Source organism: Emydura macquarii, unplaced genomic scaffold, assembly GCF_026122565.2.
Source record: "Emydura macquarii macquarii isolate MOO-44397 ecotype Brisbane River unplaced genomic scaffold, CSIRO-AGI_Emac_v2 contig_561, whole genome shotgun sequence".
Lineage (NCBI taxonomy): Eukaryota > Metazoa > Chordata > Testudines > Chelidae > Emydura > Emydura macquarii.
The window spans coordinates 636186-649270 of NW_027130698.1; the positions used below are offsets into that span (position 1 = coordinate 636186).

General features: G+C 34.6%; 1 protein-coding gene across 2 annotated transcripts in view; it reads left to right on the forward strand.

The window, feature by feature from the left end:
* Positions 1 to 13085, forward strand: part of URI1 (URI1 prefoldin like chaperone) — a 50608-nt gene that overhangs the window by 4232 nt on the left and 33291 nt on the right. For both annotated transcript variants that reach the window (XM_067540009.1, XM_067540007.1), the window contains exon 2: positions 9389 to 9423. In XM_067540009.1, the coding sequence (XP_067396110.1) occupies positions 9389 to 9423 (35 nt within the window). The remainder of the gene's footprint in view (positions 1 to 9388; positions 9424 to 13085) is intronic.

Genomic DNA, 13085 nt, shown 5'->3' on the forward strand with positions numbered 1-13085 from the left:
GCGGCAGACTCTGCTTTTGTTTTCTTCTCTACCTCTATAAATAACTCTCTTCTGTTGTTCAAGTCTTTTTCAAGTAGCATCCGCAGTATGAAATTAATAAGATTTTTTGATGGTTTCAGAGCAGTTCCCTCAATTCTGAAGAATAGCAGTGTAATTGATCAGAATCTGATGCATTTCACTCTGATACTGCAACAGCAGAAGCACTAGCTGCCTGCAGACTCAAAAAAATGACACTGCATTTTTAATACATATTTCATGTTTGGAAGTTTCTTTACAGCCATGAGTTCTAGAAATATTTTTTTTAAAATGAAGACTTCCATCAACAATTTCCTCCTGCTCTTGAGGGCAAGCTTCCTTCTTGTTTGGGACATGTAGATTTTATATGTCTTGATGGCAAATGTCTGCAGTTTATCTACTTTCATACTAAGAAGTAATCACACAAATAAATATATATTTATTATAACAAATATATGTGACAAAGAAAATATAGCCGTATGCAAAAATAATAGTAGTTTCTACCACTGTAAAATACATGAAAAATACATCATTTTGCTTCATTGAAGGGGGGAGGGGAAGTCGGTCTCCTTGTTGCCCCATTACAATGGTACATAATTGGAATATTTATAATATTGATGATTTCTGATGGGTGACTGATTCTCTTAAAATATAGATGCTCATTATCTTCATAGTGATTTAATTGATTCAGTGTGGATTCGAGTGCAGAACCTTGAAGTATGTTGGCCTCTTTCAGCCCTGTGTCCAGCGGTGCTTATATCAGGAAAAAGCTCAGTAGGGAGAAGCCAATGATGTTAGCATCTGCTTCGCAGGATATCTTTCTGGGTAATGCCTCTTATAGTTAGCTTAGCTTCCGAAGCATCATGTGATTGAGTTCCTTTTTAAAAAATATCTGCCCAGATATCACTTCAGAATCTCTGTTTAGTCCACCCTGTCAAATGCTTTTCTGTATTTAATGATTCTACCCGTGCTTTCTCCAGTGGTGTTCATAAAGAAAAGGGCACATTCAGTAGTTGCCTGAAAGGCTGAAACTGTCAGGTGTAAAGTCTTTTTAATATTCCAGTATTAACTGGCACCTGTCTTACCTTGTTTTGGTCAGTGATCGTGTCCTGAGATTTGCCAACATCCCAAAGGAACTTTTTCCCATTGTTAATATGAATTAAATGTCTGCTGATTTTATAGCATCCAATATTAGCCCTGTTTCTAGAAAATCTTAAAAAGGTTAAATTATAATCACTCTTATTACAGAAAGTGAACATTTACTATATTTTGTTAAAAAAAAATATTATGGGGCAAGGAATCTCACATATTTCAGCCACAGTTGTCTTTTAGAAGGGAATGCTACTTGTCCCATCATTTTAAATCTGAATGGGTTTGCAGAGGGCTAGCATGGATGCTATAAGAGACTTGTGACAACAGCTGAATTCAACACATGTTAAATTGTATAATTGTGCTAATTAAACTGTTTTGTGAACAATTTAACTTTTGAGTGGATGGGGTCTTTAAGTATTCAGTCTATAATAGTGAAATGGTGCATTGTAATATATAGGCAAAGTAACAAGTGATTGCTTTCACAAAACTAAAAATGTCACTATATTGTAGTCATTCAGATTATGTCAACAGATGCAGTAACCAGAGACCTGCATCAAAATTTTACCAATTTCACAGCCCACTACAGTAACTTCTGATCTTTGAGTAATTTCAGTGTTTTTTTCCCTGCTGTTACAGTATCTTTCACACCTTTTTACTAATAGAGCAAGTGTTATTTTAATGTGTAGAAGAGGTTACATTTGTTCAGGTTATGTGGAATTTCTTGTGTGATTTTGAAGACCTCATTGACTCAGTATCTATAGTGTCATCCCTCTCCCTGAAAATCTGGATGACTACTCATAGCATAGAGTGACTCAGGCTCACCAGATTTGGTATGTGTACACTCAGTACTTCCTGAATGTTATGCCACATGTGGAAAGAGATTATACCACCCCTTTCTCTGTTAGTAGTTAGGGTAGTCTCTAGCATTTGTTCGTTTCTTAAAAGCTATCCAACCCACATACCAGTGCACGCAGCCCCTCCTTTCCTCACAGAACACCAGCCACTCACCTAGACAACCTTTTGGGCCCCTTTCCTCCCTGGAGCACCACTAGGCCTCCCCCAAGGAGCACTTTCCCATTCTGTTGGTAGCGTAGCTGGTTTCTGCTCTCATAGGAAACCAGCAACCCCTCTTCCAGGCAGCTGAGCAGGAGTAGGTTGCCATCAAACAGCAGTGTCTAGCCAGCTCAACAGGTTTCCATAAAGCACTAGTTGTACTCCCTTTAAAGACTATCTTAGATAGCCAATAAGGAGTGCTCCACCTCTCCCAATAGATCTCCCAATACAACAGAGTTTGTGCAGGATGTCTTAGATGTGAGAAAAGAAGGAAAAATACAAGATTATGGGGATTAGGTGCAGTTTGTGCTGAGTGCATGGTAGCTTGGCTTTTGATCTAGTTGGTCCTCCTGCAGTTTCTGCAAGGCTGGATGAACTGCAACAGCACATCTGTTTACACATTTATTTCTTTTATGAGGAATGTAAATCCTAAACTTCCCTTCAGCATAAAAGTGAAACAAATAAAACCTTTACCCCTCATGAGAAGCATGGATGTCATCTTCCTCAGCAACTGCATAATCTTAATTCTGTAGTCCTTCTTCTCTTGTTCCTCTTGCCTTCCATAACCCCTCTACCATGTATCATCATCCTTCATTGTCCTTCATGTCATCATCCATTCATTTGTCTTAATTTAAAGCTCCAATCTTGAAAATGGATGTGCTAGCAGAAACCTGTACACCCTCACAGAGTGAGAATAGAATTGTGAGATTCAAGATTTTTCCCTTTTTACTCTTGTTTTGAAGTTTTTAGAAATCAACTTACATTTTCACTCTCATTATTTGGCCCAGCACAAGCCTAACAATGGAAGCCTCTCGTACCTTTCAGACTAAGCAGAAAGTGTGTGATTTCTCCTCTCTAGATAGAGTCATGAAGGAGGAAGACTTCTTTGGGTTCTGCTACAGATTTATTTAGAAGGTACTGAAATGATTCATCCCCCATTAATTAATAATTTTTAATTCATTTTCTCAGACGTAACAAAACCTGTACCGTTTCAGGACAGTTAACATGTAAAGCTTTAATTTTTCACTGGTTTTGCTGTGGACATAACTAAGAATTATTAGATTATTTTTTTATGCTTGTCAAAATAATTTCGTCCAATTATCCCTCCCCTCCTAAACCACATCCCATCTCACCACTCAGCCAAGAAAAATCATATTTGGACTGAGACTATATTTGTTGAAAGATAATATTTATCAATAACTTGATTTAAGAAATGATCATTAAATTTCAACAATGCTTTTTGGCTTTCCATTAGATCAAAAAATGTACCAACTGACTGAGGAGCTTTAATAATTTTCATTTTGTGCCATTTATTTTTTTGGAAATGTCAAAAATGGAATTATTTTTGAAAAGATAAACATGATTAAAAACAGGGGACTTAAGGGGAAATCATTTTGCAATTCTTAATTATATCTGTCTCCATCAGTGCTTGCTATGTTTTAGACTAGAAAATTGTTTTTTCCTTAAGGAAAAATTGAAATAGAAATTTACATGTTTATATTGCATGTGGTTTGTTGCATGCTGATTTTACCAAGAAAAAGCTTAAATATTTGACCATCTAGTAATTTCATTATAATGTAAAGTAATATTATGAATTAGTTACAACTTCTTCAGTAAATTCAGTTTCACCATCTGTCTTTTTGCTATGTGTTGTGGCAAAGAATATCACATACAGGCTACCTGGCACAATGGGTCTCCATCCGAGAAACAGTCATGCATATGGATAATTTAACTCACTCAATGTGTAGTCCCATTGAAGTGAATATTCACATACACAAAATTAATTAAAATTAATTAAAATTAAAATTAACAATTAAACTGAAAATTTGGAGTCATTCTAATTAGGTCAGTAGTAAAAATGAGTTTGATTTTTTGCTAGAGCTTAGTAAACATTGAGCTGCATTGTGAAGAACATTATACAGTTTGTTTATAGTAATCTGTTTATGGGAGGGGCTGAACCACAGAACCAAGGTCAAGACTGAGTTCTTTGCAAAATTCCAAAGACAAGGCCAGTTTCCTAAAGGTAAACCATTGGTTTTAGGTTTATTAGACTATTACTTTAGCTAACACTTCATTACTTCCCTTCACCTTCATAAAGAGTGTTCTGTACTCTCAATTTTCCTTAAATAATGTAATTGAAGGAAAATGTTTAAAGTGAGAATAATTCAAGATTAAACTGTCACAAATTATTTTATTACAGCATGTGCACAAATTACTTACATATCTGATCATATTCAGATTACTTTTCAAGTGGTAAATAACGCTACTTAGCACTTATACAGTGCTTTACATCTTCAAAGTGCTTCTCAGGCATTAACTAATTAATTAGCATAACACTCCTGTGAGGTAGGTGAGTTAGTAGTACTTATCCCCATTTTACAGATGAAGAAATTTAGACCGAGAGATGATTTACCCAAAGCCAAATAGAAGTATGCAATGTCAGAGACAGGATTAGATTTCTTGGCTCCTAGTCATGTGTCATGCTTAATCTCAGAGGGCCAAATTTAAAACATATATCTACTCTGTAGTGCCAGTCTAATTCTGATGTATCTGCCTTTTGCATGCAAATACACAATGTATAGGCACATATCAAATATTTGGTTAGATGCTTTGCCAGTTAGACCCTTAGGTAGCAATGTGCTTGCACAGTACATGAATTGTGTGTACATGGTTGAGTATTCGCACATTCAAATGTACATGTACAGGGCTTGAAAAATCCACTCATCCACTTGTCTGTAATAAATAGGATTTTTTCCTAGATATCACCTTTTGCAGAAATGAAACTTTTATCTAAAAAAATTAATTTCCAGCATTTATAATTTAGAGAATAGCCATAAAAGTGTGAATTGAGTGTATCAGGTGCAGTGATGTCACCTTAAGTCTGCAAGCAGATGACTCCATTCCCATCTCTAGTGCCTGCTCATTGCATTTCCCAAGCTTCAGCGTAAGGAAAACCAATCAGAGGCTTGTCAGTGTGCCCTGCTGCTGTTCAGAACCTGTAGAAAATAGAGAAGAATCAGCATACTAACTTCATTCTGCTGCTGTGAGGGAACACTAGGGTAAGCACTAGAACTATATATTAGAGAGAAGGACCACTGCAGAAAACAATAACAAAAAATCCTGAGTGGGGTGAAATAGCAGAGTTGCCCCATCCCATCTTAATAAAATAGTACTCAGGACTCTATTTTAATAGTTCCTATGAGTTGTATTTTATCTTTAAGAGCTCTTGGGTGTTGGGGAAGTGTTTAGGAGACGTGTGTGTAGAAGTAACAGGTAAAGGACACATACTGATGAAGTGGAAGAGAGAAAGACACTTGCACATAAGGAATTGAGGATGAGGTGAACAAGGGAAGCACATACAGGAATGGGGCACTGGTGCGACACAGACATACGTGCACAAGTAATAACCTGCTCCCGTGTTACAGGAACAGAATTTTTTGCGATTTGCTGTCCTGTCCTATCCACCATTCCACCCCATCTGAATTCCCAAGAAACAGATTGTGAGGGAGTGTTGTGTTTAGTGATTATATCTCATGACTCTGATTCATGAGATCTACTCTTGGCTCTGCCACTGACTGACGTGTAATTTCAGTTAAGTCACTCAACAGCCCATTAAAATAAGGACAATATCTCTTCAAAAAGGGTGTTGTGAGTCTTAAAGTACCCAAAGGACTTTGATCTCCTCAAATAGAAGATGCTTGAGAAGAGAGAAGTTGTGTGTAATGATTGGCCGGCTGGACAGTGTGGGAAATGGGCTCAATGTGGCTGCTGCAGAAGGGAATTTTCACCTTATGACAGCAACAGCCATCTTCTGCTGTGGAGCATAGGCAGCCTTTGTATTGTCTTGTTTCAGCAGCCTGCAAGCTGCATTGTGCTAACATTAGAACTGCAGGATGCTTAGAAAGTGAATCATGAGTCTAAAAATCTAACCCATTATTTTTTAGCCACTCTTGTGTTAGCACTTAATACATATTAAAAATAAAGAGTATTGTATAAATATATATTGGTAAGATTAGCTACATTTAGGAGACAAAAGAAAATATGCTACTTTAATTACAATAGCCACTGTCGCTCTTTTGTACAATATCCACCACTTAGTTCATCTTTTAACTGTGATGTAGAACTCAGGCGTAACGGCTGTCAAATTTAGGAAAAGGTTTAACTTTAAAATAGATGCGTGAAAAGCAATAATGTAAACTTTCCATTTAAATAGCTTTAAATAATAAAAATCAGATCCAACACTTATTTTCCCATTTTTAAAGTTTGGTTCTTAATCAAGAAGGAATTGAAATTTAGGGGAGGACAGCTTGAAGATACGCAAAATCAGAATCACTTAAAAGCTGTGCTCTGTTTTATTGTCTGCTGTTTATGGTGGAGACCCGCACTATGATGCCCCCTTGTGGCTACCCAGAAAATAAATAGCACTAAGTGAAATAAATGAAAGTGCAGAAGCTCTTCAAGCAGGAGGCACACTTTGTGATCCAACTGAAAAGCATCAAGCACTTCTGAAATCAAATATGCAGTTATTGAATCAGGATCTGGAGAAATATTAAATTTCAACAAATTATTGTTGGGGGTGAGGGAGGAAACAAGATACTTGTCTGTTCTCTTTTCATTTAAACTAAAATGTATTTTCCACAAGTAGATCCTGTTTTAATAACTGAACACTTGATTAGGTAATGTTAAGTTTGCTGCAAGTGTAGCTTAATAACCCTCTACACTTTAAATATTTTAGTATGCAAATAAACCATTGATAACCTCATAAATTTGCAAATGCATATTATTGTTATGCCTGGAGGGGAAATAAGTCAGGATTTATTGGCGTCACTTATGCTACAGTTTCTTAAAAGTAAAGCAGTATTGGTAGTGTTAGTTGTCCAAACAAAATGAACTTTAACTCACCTGCCCATATGTTGCTTATTTTTATTTAAGCTGGCAGTCACTGCATAGCACCATAGAGCACATCATGGAATTAAAAGACCTAATTTTTATCTACTTGTTTCTTTGTTGATGTATTACTAACTGTTATCAAAACAATTTGGGTGTCCCAGCAAAGGACATGTAGGTAATGTGTAATTGATCTCTCACTGTATTTTTTTAAAATACTCTCTCAGTATAGTAGGTGCTTCAGCCCTAAGAAAAATAAAAACATATTTAAGATGGTGCATTGTAGTGCTTCTGTGAGATCCCTCACTTCATCCTGGCCACTGAAAGGTTTGTTATTGGTTCCATTCTTCAGTATGCCTTCATGAGAGATTATATTAAAGAAGAAAGAAATTAAAATTGATTGGTGTCATTGATTTTTTTAAGGGTTTAAAGGGTGATGGAAACAGCATTTGTCCATGTGCTGTTTTACTGATCGCCCATTTTTTAAATATAAAAAGCATATGTGCCCAATTTACATATTTACTAATTAAAAAAGCTTCCTGGAAACATTAAGTAGACTATCTTCTGTAACCTTTAACATTGTAGCTAATGGATATAGCCTGGAAATTTTCATAGAAGGTCCTCTAAATAATGTAAAATGATTATGAATATGTAACTAGTTAATATGCAGCTATGAAAGGATTATCATGTAGAGGTTAATGAACATGCTGCTCTTATGATTTGCAGGGCTTTTCTTTTTGTGCTTTTAGCTCACTTCATGCATGGAAAGTCATGTATTGGGAATGGAAAGCTTCCTGTCCTTTTTTTTTTTTTTTTTTTTTTTTTTTTTTTGGTAGCTTCATCTTTAATGGGGCAATTATGCTGGAACTTTCTTAAAGGATTTTGTAAACATTTTTGTGCACTTAATTATTTTGTGTACTTTGCAATCTATCAAATCTGAAACAGTGAAATATGTTGATATAATATTCTTTGACTCTTCTACTTGTAAAAGCAGTAATGTATTGGGTATTACTACTGTGATGAAATGTTGCTACTGTATGTGACTGATACAAGGGAAGCCTTTATTCTAAAATAGATTTGTGTATGATGCATTAATAGTATGTGTATCTGTATTTCTGAATGTACATCTTTTAGAAATCTTTCTCTTTGTGCCTAGCATTTTAAAAAAATTAGCAAATACATTGTAAACTTATTTTATAGGAATTAAATATGGGATTTAAAATTACACATCTTCTATGGCAAAGGACATTTAACTTTGGCGAAAGCACCAACTGGATGGGTGAATTTGTCTGAACGTGTAGAATTATTATGATGGTAGTGAGGCCACAAATGTAGGACTGAAGGATCAGTCCTTACTCATTTGAATAGTTTTTAGCTCTCAAAAGAGTCCTCCTGTTCCTTGGCATTCTTGTGGCCATGTGAGAAACAGATATTTTCAAAAATATCTGAAAAATGTTATATTGAGATGTCTAGATGTATTTGCCTTATAGCTTCTTTACATTTCAAGTAATTGAGTGAAATTGTCTTTGTTACACTTTTTAGTATCTATTATTGAGAATTCTGTATGTATTTAAACAAAATGTCCATGCAGTTGTGGAACAGTAGACCAACATCTTCCTGATTGTGTGTACTATATTTAATAGTGTCTTATTTATAGTGTATATTAAATAGTCCCCCTCCCAAACTTAATATTTTAAAGCACACTGTCTTAAAAATATTATGAATTGGTTAATCTTCAGTCTCTTTGGAAAGCCTATATTTTGAAGAAATTAAGTGGGCTATTCAGATCATAACTATTTTCTTTTTAAAAAAGATATAAAGGAGGTAAATTTTTTGCATTTAAGCACTGAAAAATTAATTTGTACTGTTTCAGAATAAAACTGTAGGTGAAAACATTTATAGATGTACTGATAAAGTAAAACATTTTCAGGAATGGTTTTTCTTTTAACTGAACAACCATGGATGTTACATTGGCATCTTGTTATAATTTATATTGGTTTCTTATCCTACAAAACATGTAACATTGAAAATAGATCTGTAGATTGTACAAAATACTAGTAATCTTGTGTCATGTGTCACCTAATAGTTATGGAGCAGGTATTGTACCAAAATATGAATTGGAAAGCTGTAATTTGTTCTCCGGTTATCAGTCTGCATTAGTGTTGTGATAAAGTGTGCTGCTTAAGAACTAACATTCACATGCGTTTGCATTGACAAATAAAAATGTGTATAGAGACGCTACCAAATCTGTAAAGCTACTGTTCTAGTTTCTGATGCATTGACATTGCAGCTGTGTGCTTAGCCTTGTTTTTTCATGAGCAGTTATCTGTTTTAATGACAGGTGGTCACTAGCTGCCAAGAAAAAATCCAGCACTGGTAAGTGAAAAATGTTTGATTACATGCTTAAAATACTGATGAAGTAACCTACTTATGTTTTAGTAAAGTATAATGGAATTACAAGTATTTATAACAATTTTAGTCAAATTCTATTAGTATATTTTGGGTGAATAGATTGAGATAGCTCTGACTTATTGCAGTGTGCCCTCCTTAAAATACATATTTTCTTTTCTGTGTTATCACTGCTCTAACTCACAAATATGTTTGAACCTTCATGTGTATACTTCTTTTTAAACCCTCTTTCCCCTCGCCATTTTTTGCCCAAATAATCATGTGTAAAGAATACTGAATCTGCCTCACTAGATTAAAAGGTGTCATCAATCTGGAAGTTATTCCTGGGTGTTTTTTGTTTGTTTGTTTGTTTGTTGTTGTCACTACTACTACAGGAAAGTGCATATTTTAAGTAATTTTATGAAAATTTTATGAAAATATAACACTTCAATATTTTCATAGTGAACTATTTGATAAGACTTAATACATAATGTTTAGGAAAAAAGTATTGTCCTTTAAAACATTTATCTCTGGGCATTTTTTTCTTTGCTCCTGTTTTAATATGGTAATCTATAGTTAGCAGAAACCATACCTAGTGAATAGCAGTTTCATATGGCATCTGAGAAACATGTACATTTAATGGTGAATGAAATCTTACATTATGAGTTACAGTGAGATACAACAGTTGATCGTACAGATATCAAATTACAATATATCCATGCTGTGTTTACCATGATTTTACTGAAAGAACAACAGGAGCTGTCTTGATTATTGTCTGCAGGGTTATTGCAAAATCACAGCAACTGCCCCTATAGTGGTGAGATTAAACCTTTGGTTGTACACCATCAAGCATATAATATTTTACATTTATTTTAAGAGGCTTTTTCTTCATGCCTGAGAGATCTCCAAGCAAATAATTTATAGTTAGTATGTATCAAATGTTCTTAGTTTGATTGCACATAGGCTGCAAGCAGTGGATAAGAGTTTAAAAAAAAAATAAGGGCAATCTATACACATCATATTAAATTCTGACTGTTGGCTTGCAGAATATAATCTAAAAGTAATATGTTTCACTTACATTTAAAATCAGAGACTGCATTAATTTTCAATAAGGGAAATATTATAGTATGTGCCACTGTTGCTATTGTAGTTAAATCTGTCAGCATTTCCATAATACACTTTTCAGGAGTTTATAATTTATCCATACAAGTTTAGTCCAGGATGTAATCTGGAATACAAATGCTCATTCTGGGAGTTTTTTTCCCCCACAAACGTTGGAAGAAAGCATCATTTTTTAAATCTTTACAACGTGTTTTACAAAACGAAAAGTTCATAAAGTTTCAGTTATTTTGTTTTGCTTCAAGCATGGCTGGAATTGTTTTTGTTTTTGTTTTTATTTTTTGTTTTTGTTGGGTTTTTTTTGTGTTTTTCTGGGGGGAGGGCATGGTTTGGTTTCTTTAAAACAAACCCTTAAATTCATAACTAATTTTTGGATGTTTTTCATAGTGAGTGGGAGAGAAGGATTTGAAATTGGCTGATGTATTTTATGTAGAAAATCAGTTTACTGAGCATGTACACAATTTTTGTTCAATGAAGATATATTAACGCTTTTAATGCTCTTATTTGGGGCCTGATTTGCAAGAGTGCCTATGTCTTTCAGCTGAATAATATCATTTTATGAGAAGCTTTAAGTAGCCAGTGACACAGAAGGATATTAAATAGAACTGGATGAATAACAATACAATTTTAAAGTACTCCACTTTAATAAATTTTCCTTAAAATTTATTTTTCTTCTTTTTAATGTATTTAATTTACTTCAAAAGTATACTTTGAGACACATAAATAACTGCAAAAAATGAGTCAAGTATGGGCTAAGGCAAAATATTTCCATTTATAGAGGCACTTCATAAATTGAATCTCAGTGCTAAATATTTGTTCTCCCTGAAAGTATAACACTGTTGATTTTAATTTCTTAGTTGTCTATGCAGCCATAGTTCACATAATCACGTGAGTTCACATAATCATGTGCCATTAGATGGGGGAGAGAGGATAACTTCCTCACATAAGTAAGACTATTCCTGGTCAATAAATAAATTGATTTATTTTTATTTTCTTGGTTCTGTAATCCCTATTTAGAACATTGCTGCATTTTCAGAGACTTCCAGAGTAGAGATATGATCAAGAAGTTCCACTGAAAAACAAAGATACATCTTTTAATCATTCTTTAATCATCAATACTCTTTCCATTGAACTTTCTCCTACTTAGTGGTAGGCAACCACATCAGAAATCAGCTTCTAAGGGTCACTAATACATAAAATGTGCAGTGCAGTAGAATCCTTCCGCCTTTGATGCAGAGCAGTTCCTGCAGGACTCTCATCTGGTTATTTAGTAGAGGGCCCTTTTGTTTTTCTGGGGATTCTCCTCTTTGTATTTCAAATATAGCAGAAGGGTTTTGGTTGCTTTTGTTTCTGTGCATCTTTAATGAAGGTTTTCTTACTTTAGAATGTGAGTTGTTTTCAGATCACAGGCACGGTGAGATTTGTGAGGATAGGTTTCTGAATAGCATATATCTTGGTGTTTTTTCCTAAACAACACATTAACACTTGAAAGTTCTTCTGTTGCATGTTAGCTTTCAGTCTTCAGGTTTGTCACCCTTTTCGCAGGTCCTTCAACGGCAAGTTTTGACCTCTGGCCACATACCCAGCTGGTCATCCCTGGTTAAAAAGTTTTCAAATATTTAATCGGATATCAAAATAAATAAGATGGCATCAAAATAAACATACCAAGCTTTCAAACTCCAACAGAGATGTCACTGGCAACTGTAGAGTCCCTTTAACAAGAAGATGGAAAGAGTGCAACGTTAAAGATCTTTATTGAGCCTTCATTTCCAGGTTCCTAACTAGATTTTTCCTTTTTTTTTTTTTTTTTTAAAGTAAAATTAAAAATAAAATCTTCTGGCTCTAATTCACGGGACCAAAGCTGCCAGAAAATTCTTTTTTATTTTTACATCATTTCCAGTTTTCTACTCAGCATATTAGTCAAGCAGGATAATCTAAGGGAGAGATCCCTTAGAGACGACAGGTGGGATAATCACAATAAAATTGTACACTCCATACAAAAACTATTTTCTTTCCTCAGAAGAAAAAGATGGTAGATCTTTAACCATGTGTCTTAAGGATTCCTGTTTGAAAAACCTATTTAGAAGAATGAATTGATTTGTTTTTCCTTCACCTCCATCCCCCATACCTCTCCCAAGGGTTTCTTCTCATGATAATAAGCTGAAACAGATTGTCCCCATTTGTTTGGGGGATAAAAATTTGGTATGACTGCATCACTGCCCATTTTCCATAAAAATAGGAATATCTTTGGGGACAAAAAATGGGGCTTAAGATCTCTCTTCAATTAACAGTAAGTTGTCATTATACTGCTTCTCTTCCAAAGCTCTCACTGTGCTTTGTAAATGTTAATGAATTTACATACAACAGCCCTGTGAAGTAGGTGAATATTATCCTCATTTTACAGGTGAAGAAACTAAAGCACAAAGAGACTTCTCTGAGGTGTGTCAAGAAGTGTGTTGCAGAACCTGGAGTAGAACCCAAGTCTTCAAACACTATTTTGTGCTTTAATCACAAGGGGTAAAATTTTCAAA